The 13,961-nt window shown below is 38.9% G+C and overlaps 1 protein-coding gene across 9 annotated transcripts in view; it reads left to right on the top strand.

The window, feature by feature from the left end:
- Positions 1-13,961, top strand: part of ERBB4 (erb-b2 receptor tyrosine kinase 4) — a 617,214-nt gene that overhangs the window by 457,082 nt on the left and 146,171 nt on the right. For 3 of the 9 annotated variants that reach the window (XM_071746874.1, XM_071746873.1, XM_071746878.1), the window contains exons 13-17: positions 2,579-2,711; positions 4,362-4,455; positions 5,913-6,067; positions 12,173-12,217; positions 12,338-12,412. In XM_071746874.1, coding sequence (XP_071602975.1) covers positions 2,579-2,711; positions 4,362-4,455; positions 5,913-6,067; positions 12,173-12,217; positions 12,338-12,412 — 502 coding nt within the window. The remainder of the gene's footprint in view (positions 1-2,578; positions 2,712-4,361; positions 4,456-5,912; positions 6,068-12,172; positions 12,218-12,337; positions 12,413-13,961) is intronic. The other 6 variants (XM_071746876.1, XM_071746875.1, XM_071746880.1 and 3 more) reach the window with 3 other exon arrangements.

The following is a 13,961-nucleotide window of genomic DNA, read 5'->3' as shown; positions in this document are numbered from 1 at the left end:
CCAATAATGATGCAATATTTAATGAAAGAATAAGTCTCCCATTCCTTAGAGTTAAGTATTAAAAAGAAAAAAAGGAATGATAGAATGATAGAGTAGAATGTAGGCCTCGTGTCTTACACACTCATAATCTTCCTCTTTCCTTCAAGTTACCTATAACTTACAATATGTTAGAAGTCAATGGAACAACAGAAACCCACTCAGAATAGAACTTCATAAGGTGCTTTTCCCTTCAGCAAATAGTGTCCCTTTTGTTTCACTCGTTTTGAGAGCTTGAGGACCTAACTGAGCATAGTAGTTTGGCAGATATTCCCATATAAGCTCCTTTGTCAAATAGCTTTGCCTTTTCCTGTGGACACTAAGTTTGAGTCTCTTTGCAGTAGCCACAGCTACTGAAACATGGAATTTCCAAGGTAAATGGAAACTTGGATGTGCTGTCACATCACTCTCTTGCACTGGATGTCTTGTCACTACATTTGCATACAAAGGGAAAATGTAAACTTTATTTGTCTTTTAGCTTGTGGAGGGTTTGTTTTAATAGACTTCATTATTTTCCAGGAACAAAAATACTCTTAGAGATATTTTATGAAATTTAACACCAAGGGAATCTTCATGAGGAAAGCAAATTTCATTGATTTCATTTTAAGAAATCACAATGTAGGCTACAGTACCAAGGGACTAGGTTTAAAAATGGACTTTAACCTATGTTCATTAAATGGACTGTATTTAATAAACACAGGCTAAGGGCCAACTTACTCTGATCAGTGTCTTAGTTGACTTCCTGAATCCCAACAGGGAACAGTGGTTTTCCTCTCTCTCTGCACATTTCTGTGAATGAATTGATGAATGCTTTGTGGCCTTCTGAGAGTCAGCAGCAGATGAAAAGAGTTATCCTGCTGCTTCAACTCTGCCTGTCAGTCAGAACCTCTCTAGAGTTAGATGGGTTCTGCTATGGGTTAGATGTATAATAAAAACCTTCCCGATTACTTGGAGTAAGACAGAACTTTTCCTCAGAGCCAGATGTGTTTCTCCACCTCTCCACCATCCTCTGAAACATCTGTGACTCTCAAGAGGAGCCAACAGACTGGGGTTTAGGAGAGTTTTCTTGGAATCTCCCACTGACTGAATGCTTGGGATCTGAGAGCAAGTCTCTAGGATTTCTATTTCTGTCTTTCAGTTACTTTGTCTGTTCTACACCCTGCTCCTACAGGTGCTTGGACATAAGCCCGTGCTGTCTGAGTGTCAAACAAGGCTAATCAGAACAGAGAAGTACAATATCCTACAATATTTGTAGGATCAGAATCCATCCTGTGATAGAAATACTGTTTACTTGCCTGGCAACTAGCAGGGTGTGAATTCATAAAAAAAAATATACATTGTTACAAAAAGAATTTTTTCCACATGATTCCAGGGAAGAACAAATTCTAGCCCATGTTAATTATTACACCCACTCTCAGGTATGTTTATTATTATTTCTTTGTATATTTTGAGTCATTATCAGCTTGTTTTTACTTTTCTCACCTCCTAGTGATTGTTGATGGCTTAAAGCAAGTAACAGCAAATATTTAATATCAAATAGTGACCAAGTATTTTGCCACCTTAGAGATGGCTTTTCCAAAAGCTAGCTAAAAGCCTAGGGCAGACTTCACTTGTTTGTAGAATGATTTGCACAGGAGCAAAACTTAACGTGTGGGTTTTGAATTAAAAAAAGTAAATTTAAAACAAAACCAAAACCCCCTAAATGCTCCTTTGCTTTGTGTTCTTTCTAGTATTATCCCATGCAGGGTCCTGGGTATACTAGGGATGGGTACCTGGAAGGATTGTGACCTCTCTCCTCTTGGGGTTTAATGCAAAGGCTCTTTGGCTCTTCATGTGCTTTTGCAAAGAACAATTTTAAAAATGCAGTTAATGATGACTTTTCTTCAACTTTTTCCCCACTGTGTATGTGTTTTCTTTCAGGGAGTCCTCAGTTAAGAAGTTTTGTTTGTATTTTACTTTAATAGCCCTTTGGACAACTGGTATTTCAAATTCTTTATGGTTTTGGCATTTATCGTGCCCTGTGTCAGGGAATTCTGCAGCTTGATCTATACTTTCTATGAAGAAAAATCTCAGTTTTGAACCCTATGGAGTTTCTGTCTCTTTGAATGCCCAGGAGGGACTTGGAAGAAGCAATGAACAATTGTTTCGTTCTTACTTATAATCTTCTTGTCATTCACCATTTTATAGACCTTTATCCTGCCCTTTCTCACCCATACCTAAGGCTACTTCTCTGTTTATTCCTGGTATGGAAGCTTGTTTCTAATTTTAAACATCCTTCCAGTGCTCTTAAACCTTTTTTCTCACTCTGTTCTACCCTTTCTGAAAGGAACAGCTCAGAAGTGTGTATATTATTCAAACTGTGAGTGCAGAGTGTGTTTCTGGACTGGTATGGTTATAATTTTCTGCTTTTCCACTATCCTGTTTCTAGAACACCTGAAAATTCAGTTTACTATTCTGAGTATGGCAGAATGCTGAAAGAACTGTTTTCCTTTGGATTTCAGAGGACTATGTAAATTACTGATAATATCCTCTCTCTCTGCAGCTGCTGATGGAATGGTGTGTAATGAGTTGTGCTCAAGTGATGGCTGCTGGGGGCCAGGGCCAGACCAGTGTCTCTCCTGCAAGCGCTTCATCAGGGGAAGGACCTGCATAGACTCCTGTAACCTGTATGATGGGTGAGATATTTCCCTTGCACTTTTTCCTAAAGTTGCTGACTTTGGCACTTTCACAAGTGATTTATTTGCTTTTACATTAATCTGCTTCCATTGTCAATATTACTGATTTTGAGATAAATATATTGTGGGATAAGTTTTAAGCGTTTCCAAATCTGAACTTGTGTAGAAGGCTTTACCTAGTGTTCTGCTGACTAAAAATTTCATGCAGCATCAAAAGTCTGTTAAACCTTTTGTGTTTCTAATGATGTGAGTGGTTTGATTTAGGTGAAGTCTAAAAAAATAGGCCATTTAGAAACACATAAAATTATGTTATTTCAGATTAATTAGATTTGGGCATGTAATAATGCCTACCCCAAAGTAGGAAACACCCTTTTTTTTTTTTTTTCTCATAATACATTATGTATGTGTACACACAAATATAAATCACAGAACCAACATGAGATCTTCCCACCTTCTGCCGTTTATGTGCATTATCTTTTCTGGAGGATGGGTGACAGAATGTAGCACAGCCAAGGTAACTAAATCTGGCTTCTGGCAGAAAAATAGAGCTGACCTGCTATTAGCTGCATCAGAAGAAACTCACAATAAGGCTGTGACTGGAAGCAGGTGGGATTTCACTTTCTATGTAACAGCATAGCAAGATCACTGACACCTCTTTTAAAGTCAAGATAAAGAACTTAAATTATTTTAATTATCTTTTTGAGCTCAAACTTCTAGTTGAAAATAAGAAAGCTGTGTAGTTTCTTTCTCTTTCTTTTACTGCCTGGGATGCCAAATCATATAACTGCTATGGAAGGGGTATTGAATGGGCTCCTTTATATATGTGAAAATATACTACACTCTTTGATCTGGACAAGGCATGCTAAAAAAAAAAAGTTTTTTATATGTTTAAAAGCCACCTTCTCGCTCCCATTAAAAAAAAAAATAAAATTCAGACTATGGTTTTGTTCTGATACACACCAGAATGTAATTGAGCAGGTTTGGTGTCTGGTGTCACCATGAAACCTGTCACAGTGAGGTCACAAGGAGGCTGTCAGGGTGTCATGCCCAGCCCTCAAACCAGGATATTCTGATCTGTATCAGCTATGGAATTTACACTTTCCACAGGCTCCATTCCTTCCTAAATATGTGAAGTGATTTGTTTTGACATTTTCTAGATTGAGATCTCTGTTTGTTGATTAAAAAGTTTCAAACCTTTTGGAGAATAGGTTTTTAAATGGGAGTGTGCACAGAGACTTAACTAAAACAAGAGCAGCACTGGGATCAATCCTCTCCTATCTGGTAGAGATGTTTCAGATCTAACAACTGGGTTCCTGAATCAAATAACTCTAGAGATAAAAATCAAGAAATGAGCTCCTTAGTCCTGTTAGTAAGGTCCTTTTCCTTAAGGAAAGAGGAGAAAAAAACACTCGAGTTCTGTACTGGTAAACAGGATGTCTGCTGCTTCACCTGCCTACGAATTAGGTTGCTGATGGTTTTCAGGTGGTGCAAAGCAGCATAATGTTGTTAACAGAACTGATCTCAGCTGGCACAGCTTGCTGACCATAATGAAGCTGAAATGATTTTCACCAGGTGGAAAGCCAGACATTTTATCTCCCTTGTAGTCTCACTTTTACTCTTTCCTAACCTGCCTGCAAAACGTTTTTCTAGGGAATTTCGAGAGTTTGCAAATGGCTCTGTCTGTGTGGAGTGTGATCCCCAGTGTGAAAAGATGGAAGAAACCATGATCACGTGCTATGGGCCGGTAAGAGCAAAGTTTGTGTGTTGTAGGCTAGGTTGTTAAAGTGTGTTAAAGCACAGATATTTTCTAATTCTAGACTTCAAACTTGCTGTTGAAAATTTATGCTAACAAATGTGGGAAATATACATATTCTGCATGGAGGGAAAGAATTCTCCTTGTGTTAAATTGGTGCTGGGAATAAAATCCCTAGGTTTATAAGCATCCTTAAAGTGGCTTATAAAGTAGTGTCTTTTTTTTTTCCTGAGCTGTCTTAATGCCTTAGTGGTACAGATACACAGATTTTTTTTAAGTGACAGCCTGCAGTTGTGATTTGAGTGCCTTTTTTTATCATTATTTTCGTTCTTTATACTCAGTTCTGTCCTGTTGTAATACAACTCTGGTTACTTTTTTTTCCATGACAAAGTGTGGAAATTTGTCTCAGTGTCTTAGCTTCAGCAATATGTTGGTTTGTTTTTTAAAAAAACTTAGGTTTGTCTTTTAAGTTACTTAGATAATATTTTTCATGCATCCTAAATGAATGTTAACTGCAGCTATCACCTTTATAATGGCCAGGGAGTTTTCTTTCAAAGATTATAGCTCTTTAGTGAGATAGAAGTTGTTGGATTTTTTTTCTCTCATGTATATTACCAAGTTTAAAAATCACAAGTGTCCTGGACAAATGAGAAGCTGTATTTGAGGCATATATTTGAGGTATGCAACCAAGAAAATTTGACCTGCAACTTACTTTCTTATACTGAATGGAAAAAAGGCATTATGTTTTTTGTTACAATGCTGGGTTTTCTGCAACATGACCATAAAGCAAGAAGCTAATGTTTCTGGTGCTCAACCAATGAGGGAAATCTGGAGTTGTAGCAGGGCTCATCGACATAAACTTCTAGACAAGTGCTCAACATGAACATCAGGTTTGCTCATACACTGGCTTATCATCACAGCTTTAAAATTTTATGTTGTCCAGGAGCCTTGGTTTATAGTTTATACCAATCTATGTATGTATTAAGAAGATGTTGTAGTTCTTCAGTACTGTGATCAGATACCACAGGGAGAATGAAGTGTGGAAAACAATTCTGGAGTGTGTAGGTAGGGCATCCCACTGAGAGGCCTTTGCAGTGGGTTGAGTCAAATGTGGCTCAGTATTGAACAATGTTGCAGGTAATTTCTCAGAGTTAAGGTAGGCACAAAGTCCGTTGTGTTCAGCACATCTATAGTATTGTGAAACCATCTTAGAAGCTTGAATTCAATCTTACATGCTACAGAATAAGTTTACTGCTAAAAGCACCAGGATTTTGCACATCTGCTGCTTCTATCAGAGGCTGGTGTCATACAGCTAATTCACTGCTCATTGCAAAAGAAAAGCTACTCTGGTTACTACTGAGTCTGCTGTCAGTCTGGTAAGACCTGCAGTTCCAGTACAGCAGAGTGTAACTTGAATGCACTGGATTTCTTTCTTCCATACTCTCCAGGGACCTGACCACTGCACGAAGTGTTTGCATTTTAAGGATGGTCCAAATTGTGTGGAAAAATGTCCTGATGGCTTACAGGGGGCCAACAGCTTTATTTTCAAATATGCTGATGAGGATCGTGAGTGCCATCCATGTCATCCAAACTGCACCCAAGGGTAAGTACAATTTCTGTGAATTTAGCCACTCTGTATACTGCTCATAGCATGAGATGATTTATGTACAGTTTGGGTTGTTAAAGCACTTATCCCACTCCCTGAAGTTCCACTCATGAATGTCCAGCACCTTATCATAAGAAAATTTTACACTCCTTTTAAAAACTATAGAGAACAGCTTCTCACAGCAATGCTTTTATCTTTCATTCTAGTTAGCGCTGGCTTGTAACAGATACTGCCATTGATACTTATGTAACTGCAGGCCAATGAAATGACTATTTTCAGTATTTACTTGTTGACAGAATTTTCACCTCTGCTCCTTGGTATTGATGAACTAACCTGGTAGCAGCACTGCTGTGAAATGAAAGTGTTACTGCACTATTCTTCATATGGAGACTGATGCAAAGGGTTTGTCTGAAACCAGAGTCTACAAGAGTCTGGGCTGAGCATCAGTTTCTCAAGTCCTGCCTGAGTGCCCAGAATCACTTCTTACATTTGGAAATGTACAGTCCAGGTGTTTGAATTAGAATTAAGAATCTATGCCACAAAACAGTAGTAGCCATATACACAACTGGTGTTTTCCGTGGGCCTTGTAAGTTATGAATGTCTCTTCTATGAGACAGTTGGTGGTGTCCAGCACACATAGAAAGAAGGAGGCAGCCAGGGGAAAAAAGAGAAAAATTCCACCAGTAAAGCAATCTCTGACAAGAGGCTCCTATTGTTTAGCAGTTAAAATTAAACCAGTAAATTATTCAATGTAGTCTTGATGTCAACAGCTGTTGCCATTCAAAATGAGACCTTTGCTGATTTTGCAAATCTAATTACAATGGAGGCATTAGGGAAATGAAAGTGAGATGGCAAAGACACAGCCAGGATCTGTAACACATTTGTCTTCCCCTCAGACCCTTTGAGTCAGTTATGCAATAAGACAAATGCTGCTACTGTGGAAGCTGAGTGTGAGAAGCAACACTATTGAAAAGATGAGCTCACTTCAGGAGCTCTGCTCCTGGCTTTAATAGATGGTGGAAATGCCAATTCTGATTGAATTTGACAAGCCCAGCTATGGATGATGGATTTACTGTCCACTCTGCATAAGAAGTTCCTTGCAGCTCTGCTGGCCTCTCAGAAGACCAGAATGCAAGACTTCCTATTCCTTTCTCTTCTCAGGGGAGGTCTAACTGGTCCTAACTGTTGCAACACAGCTGTATTTCTCCTAGACCAGGAAGGAGCAGAATGCTTTCCATGCCTTTGCACTTCTTCATATGTGTTGGTATTTTGCAAGTGATTGTTTTTATCTCCCTGGATAGAACAGGATCAAGAAGGAAGGCTTTTTATGTCTTGTGATCAAAATCTGACATTCTATTTCATAAACAAATAGGGAAAAACATTATGTAGTTGTAACTGAACATGATGGTATTCATTGGCAACCCTTGGTAGTGAAACAGTGTTCCTTTATGCTTAGTTATGTTGTCATTTAATCCTTTAACTTTCAGGTTTCCTTTTTATTCTGCAGCTGATAAAGGTGAAGAAGATCTTATCAGGTATTAATCCCCAGAGAAATTATCAAGTACCACTAGAAAAGGTCCAAAATGTTCACTAGGTTACACGTGCAAAGTTGCGGTCATCTCCTAGATGAGAAGCTATCCCTTTGCCATCAGTCAAATACTATTCTTCACTGAAATCTTCACCCTCTGAATAAAGGATTAATGTCTATTTTGGGGTATTTTGTTACCCCCCAAATATGGGTAAGCATGGGTATTCTTTTACAGTGTTCCTAAAGAAGAATCTCCTCTTTAAAATCTCCTTAAAAGGATCTCCTCCTTAGGAGGAGAAAAGATTGCAAACCAACCTGAGGAGAAGACTTGGGTGTGGTCGTGGACCAGAAGCTCAACATGAGCTGTCAATGTGCACTTGCAGCCCAGAAAGCCATCTGAGTCCTGGGCTGCCTCAAAAGCACAGGCAACCAATCAAGGAAGGTGATTCTCCCCCTCTACTCTGCTGTTGTGAGACCCCACCTGGAGTACTGTGTCCAGTTCTGGAGTCCCCATCAGAAGAAAGACATAGAGCTCCTGGAACATGTCCAGAGGGAGAGCCACTAAAATGATCAGAGGGCTGGAGCACCTCCCCTATGAAGACAGGCTGGAGAAGTTGGGGTTGGTCAGCCTGGAGAAGAGGAGGCTCTGAGGTGATCTTATAGCAACCTTCCAATACCTGAAAGGGCCCTACAAGAAATCTGGGGTAGGGTGTTTTACACAGGTGTGTAGTGAGAGGACAATGGGGAAATGTTTTCAAACTTGAAGAGGGAAGATTTAGTTTAGACAGTAGAAAGAAATTCTTTATTTGAGGGTGGCAGGACACTGCACAGGTTGCCCAAGGAAGTTGTGGCTGCCCCTTCCCTGGAAGTGTTCAAAGCCAGGTTGGATGGGGCCTTGAGCAACCTGATCTAGTGGAAGGTGTCCCTGACCATACAGGGAGGTTGAACTGGATGATCTTTAAGGTCCCTTCCAACCCAAACCATTTGATGATCCTATGATTCTAAGACTTTCTGGAGTGTGATTTTGTTAACAAAACAGTTAATGACACTCCCAGATGTTTGGGGTTTATGGGTTGCCTCTCTTGACACCATGTCAGGGGCGGAATAGGCCCACAGAGAGAAGGGAAATAAGTTTGTCTCTCCTTTACTTCTTCAAGACTGAATTCTCTAGTTTCATACCCTTCCTACAGAAATTAGTATTTAAATTCCCTTCTATCAGGATTTTTCAGTGAAAAAGGTTGTAGAAGGAACAGATTTTGATATTTGGCTCATGACTGAATGGTACAGAAAAACCATAATTCAACTTCACCTGGCATGTCTGTTCTCTGTCAGATCAGTTGCTGGAATAAAACTGAAGCCCTTGAAGTAAAGCTTCCATATTTGTCAAAAAGTGTTGATCTGCAGTTCTCCCAGTGTGGAGTTGTCTCATTCCTTCAGTGCTGCTCTCAGAACCAGGATGCTTGCTAAAATGGGTTGTTAGTTCTCATAAGCTGTTTCTAGTCATCCTCACCTGTTGCTGGCACCAAGGAAGATACCTGTCCCATGTCTATGTTTCTTGTGTTTTGCCAGTTTCATCATCACACTTAGAGGTGATTGCATTACCCCCTCGAGCATGAGATCTGATAATGACATTCTCCTCCCTTATTGAAGTATAGTGCCTGCTTCAGTTAATATGTGTGTAGTTATCCAGGCCTGTTAAAGATCTGACATCAACCAAGAGAACTTTCAAGGAGTGACTTCCTTGAATGCAGCAATTGTGATCTTGGCCTTGCATCCCCAAGTTAAACATCAGCAACTTAAAGCCAATTTGGAGCAGATTGAGGCATGTGGGACAGCTACCCCATTTAATTCAAGAGAGTCGGAAAGCATTTGGCACTCTTCATGCAGAGCCAGCCAAAATAGAGTACTTTCACAGAAATAAAATACAGATTATATAATGGCTTTTGACAGTCTGCTTCCTTGTTGGGCATGACACAAATGGGAGGTCTCGCTGGGCACCTCCCCTCATCATAGAAAGACATTTTCTTACACAGTTTTTTGAAGGAAGTGTATTACACTTCACAAAAACTTTACTCTTCTAAGCCAAGACCAGAGGAATCATGGGAGCCTTATCAACATGTGTGTGGACCAGAAGGATGTGAAGGCCAGAAGAACTGTCTTGCCTCTAAAGTGTATTTTTAGGGAGGCAGTAAGAATTCCAGATGAAAACTCAATTATAACAAACACTGAATAAGAAACTGCTTCCTATATTGTCTGCTTGTAAGGTACTGAATATATCATTAATAAGTTGGCATGTATTATTTAACCAGTTCCATTTACAGAGTAACTTGGAAATGAAATATAATCTGAACTACAAGGAGAAGAAGGAATCCTGGGAGTAAATGTACCAGTGCTGCGTGGGATTTTTGTTGTGCTTGTACTTAATGTGTGACAAAAAAACCTGAACTCAAGGAAGTCTCTTCCAGAGGGAAAATAACTTGGTGGCACAGATCAACTTGTTAATAAATGTTGTCATTACTCACCCGATATTGCATTTCCCTCCATGGTGTCAGAACAGCTAGTCAAGGAGTAGGAAGCTGTTCCACATGACTAGGAGTACTTGAAATTGCACCTGGACAGAGTTTTCTGTTTAGGGCTGGGAAATCCACTGAAGAAGATTACAAGTTTAAATAAAAATCAATGGTATTTAATCTTGGAGTGAATGAAGTCCAAACAGCTCTCTCTTCTTCAGGTTCTATTCTCCAAAATCCCAAGAGAATAAATGTACAAATGTCAAATGACTTCAAGACAACAGGCTCTTTATGTTAGTGAGCGTTACCAGAACCTACTAATGGATTTTCAGACCTGTAATTTGAAGAAGGCTTCTTTTTATTTATAGCAGGAGTCTGGTCTTAGCTTCTCTTGACATCCTAGGAAACAGAAGATCTGGACAACTATTTTTTCAGTCTTCTTCATTACTGACCATTTTTTCTGCAAATTGCCAAGAATGCCACACAAGGAAGAAATGCTAGATATGTTTGAGACTAGTTAAAATTCAGACAGTCCTCAATTCTGAAGCCCTCAATCCCAGGAGAGCTGACATTTCCAAAAACTCTCATCAGTAGTTCTTGCTATTATGTTTTTGAACTGCACTTGTATCTACCCTTTCCAATTAATGCATTATCTGGGTACCTGAGCATTTAACAAATCCTTTTGCTGTGTACACACTTGATGAAGGAAACCATTATAGAGAAAATCCTTACAATTCATGTTTGAGTGTCAGTTTACATGTAACAATAAAATTTCAAGTAAACAAACCAGAGGTAAGGCTCACTATAATTCTGTTCTCACGGATGGGCAGGTAAGGGGATATTGAACTAACTTAATTTATTTTATAATGGTAGAACGATAGCTAATCTACATGCAGGCAAAGCTGATGAGTGGCAAGTGATGCTGAAGTGGAAAGATGGGGAGCATATTTGAACTCTTTCAGATTTTAACATGCATATCCCTCTGTCAAAGCCAAACTGAGGCCATGAGACTTTTAAAAGAGTTGGGGATCCTACCTGAAATTTAAAGTGATTAAACAGAAGAGAGTTTCAGTCTACTGATGTGTCAGATCACCTGCTCCTGTAGTAGATGTACAGAACAGTGGTTCAAAGATCTTGCTAAGGAGTTTAAATAAGTTGTTTGGTTTCTTTAAAATGCTGAGAGCTAGATACGCCTCATGGCCACAGAGGAACTAGCTGGGCATTAGCATTAAAGGATGTCAGATTGTCTTACCTCCTAAAAACTTAAGTGTCTGTACCTGAGAATCCTGACTGCTATCTAAATACATAACTGAGTTGCTCTTGTACTGAAGAGGACCTGGGACACCTCTTCACCTAATGCTCTTCATGAGGGCAAGGAAAATCCATCCAATATACAAACTATCTCATGGGGACCTTTCCCCATGGCTGTGCTTTAGTGCTGCTGCATAAAATTATTCCCTGCATTCCATCACCTTTGGTGGGCAGCTGCTGATTCTGCAGGTGGAGGACGTTTGGCAGCATGTAAAGAGAGCAGAATAAAATACCTGAATCAGCAGACACCATTTTGCTCTGTTTTTTATTGGAAGCTCATCTTTGAGCTTCCCTTATAAAAGCTTCCAAAACATTTCTGCAGTTGCCCTAGCTAAGAACCTAGAACACAATGAACAATTGCTCCAATTACAGAAAGGAAAAAGTTTTGTATTGGGCTCCTGGGGGTCTCATCTTACAAATGAACAGTTTTTGTGCACTAATGACTGGTTTGATGATACAGACAACATCCAGAAAAAGCAACTCTATTGTCAGGACTCCTATGTGTGCAGGTGAAACATGCCTTAAGTGTTGTTTGTGCCAAGCTATGTGCAACCTTGTGCTGTTTATGTTGCTATTATTGTTCCTGTTGCAAGCTTGGTTTTGTCATAAGCTATAATTTTGTGGTGATTTGGGTCTCTCTTGAGAATTGTAATTAAGATTGTGGCACAAAGAGGGTATTCCTGCTTTTGGATAAGTAAATAACAGATCTTTTTCTCTCTCTCTCCCCTTATTTTCAATTTGTATTTGCTGCAGGTGCATAGGGCCACGTCTTGAGGACTGCATCGGCTTGATGGATAGGTACTTGCTGAATGGTGGTTCCCTATGTGTCTTCCATCCTCCACGTGTGGACAAGGATGCATGAGTGTGCATGTCCTTGTGAATGGCAAATGATGTCTTTTGTTCTGTAATTGCCTGCAGGTGTAGAGGTCCCGCTAGTCATGACTGCATTTACTATCCATGGACACGACAGTCCACTTTACCACAACATGCTAGGTAACATCCACCACTCTTCCATTTTTGTACACAGGATCTTTTCCCGGGCACCTTAGGGATGTTATACTACCCAGTTTGTTCAGAAACACAAATTATGGGCAAAATAATTTTTCTTTCAGGAAGATATGCCTCTCAACATCCAAAATTGCTTTTGCATTTGAAAGCAAATTAAATATCTTTTTATATATTTCGGCTGACTAGAAACTGAACTTTTAATCATTATTTTATATATTTAGGTAAATTCAATAAGGATTCAGTCCTGAAGTTCTCTGCTAAAATATGTATTTCTTGATGAAATTTCACCAGATGTAAACATGGTGGAACTTACTGTTTTCCCAGTTTTGATTAATTTTGTTTAAAACAGAGCTTAAAAGCAAATTAAGCCTTTTCTTCCATTCTTCTCTGTGGGAAAATGTAAATGTTTCAGCATTTCAAACTTAATTTCTTCCTAAATTAACATAACACTATTATTTGATGAATTTTTAAATTTTCTGTTTTGTTTGGTTTGGTTTTTTAAAAAAGTAACTGCCACAATTGTATTTTTTAGTAATGACAATCAAAACTATTACAGGAAGAATCTCAAAACATTCTGATTATATTCTGCATTCTCTTTCATAAAAGCCCTTTATTGTCATTGAGTTTGCTTATTTTTATTTTGAACTGGTTAGTATGACCACCAGGCTTTGGGATTACTGTCATGAGCTAAGACTGAATGAAAAATATATCATTTTGATCAGCCTCACCTTATTGAGGTATTTACTTTGAAGTTTTTCCTTGTCTTTAAAGATAAATTTAAGGTTACCTCTCATTCCTAGTAGTGTGCCTAATATGAATATCCCTATTTCTAGCTGTTGAGGGAGAATGTTTGGGCTTGGAAAAAAATACTCTACTAATGCTAGCAGATGGTATACTTGCTAAAATAAGTCAGTGTCAGACTTAATTCATGGACCAAATAAGCACAAATGGTCCATGGACCATGGAACAAATAAGCAATGGAGAAAGACTTAAGTTTTCAATATTTCAGTGTTTGGTTTTTTTAATCTGACTGGGGTATCCAGTTGGAGATAATTCTGTTTTTCAAACTGAGTTGCCCAGAATCAACAAACAGCTTTAAAAGTCTCCATTTTGTACTTAAAAGCACAAATATAGAAAATGTATTATTTGCATAAGCTTAAAGGGTTTACCAGACTACAGAGAAAGGAGACCATGCTGAAGTTCTTTGCTTTAGTAACCAATTAAATAACATGTATTTCATCAACTGTGTTTTTAATCAGCTTTAGGGGGAACTTCAAGGGCTTTATAACTGAGACAAGACATACTTTATTTAAGCCAGCTTGTTGGAGGTAGTGTTACTCTTATAGCATTGCAGGTTCCTTGCTTTAGCTTTCTCTGTTAGCCTGAAAGCCAGTCAGACCTTGTTCACTGTTGAATTCAAGGGGTATAACTCCAAAACATCTTCGTGTTGAAAGTATTTAGGTAGTAATAAAATCTCTGGAGGTACTGCCTCATACCTGCTGAGTTTGATGGAAAGATTCCCATTAGTCACAGT

Source organism: Heliangelus exortis, chromosome 6 (genome assembly GCF_036169615.1).
Source record: "Heliangelus exortis chromosome 6, bHelExo1.hap1, whole genome shotgun sequence".
NCBI lineage: Eukaryota > Metazoa > Chordata > Aves > Apodiformes > Trochilidae > Heliangelus > Heliangelus exortis.
This window is presented reverse-complemented; position numbering and strand designations above follow the sequence as displayed.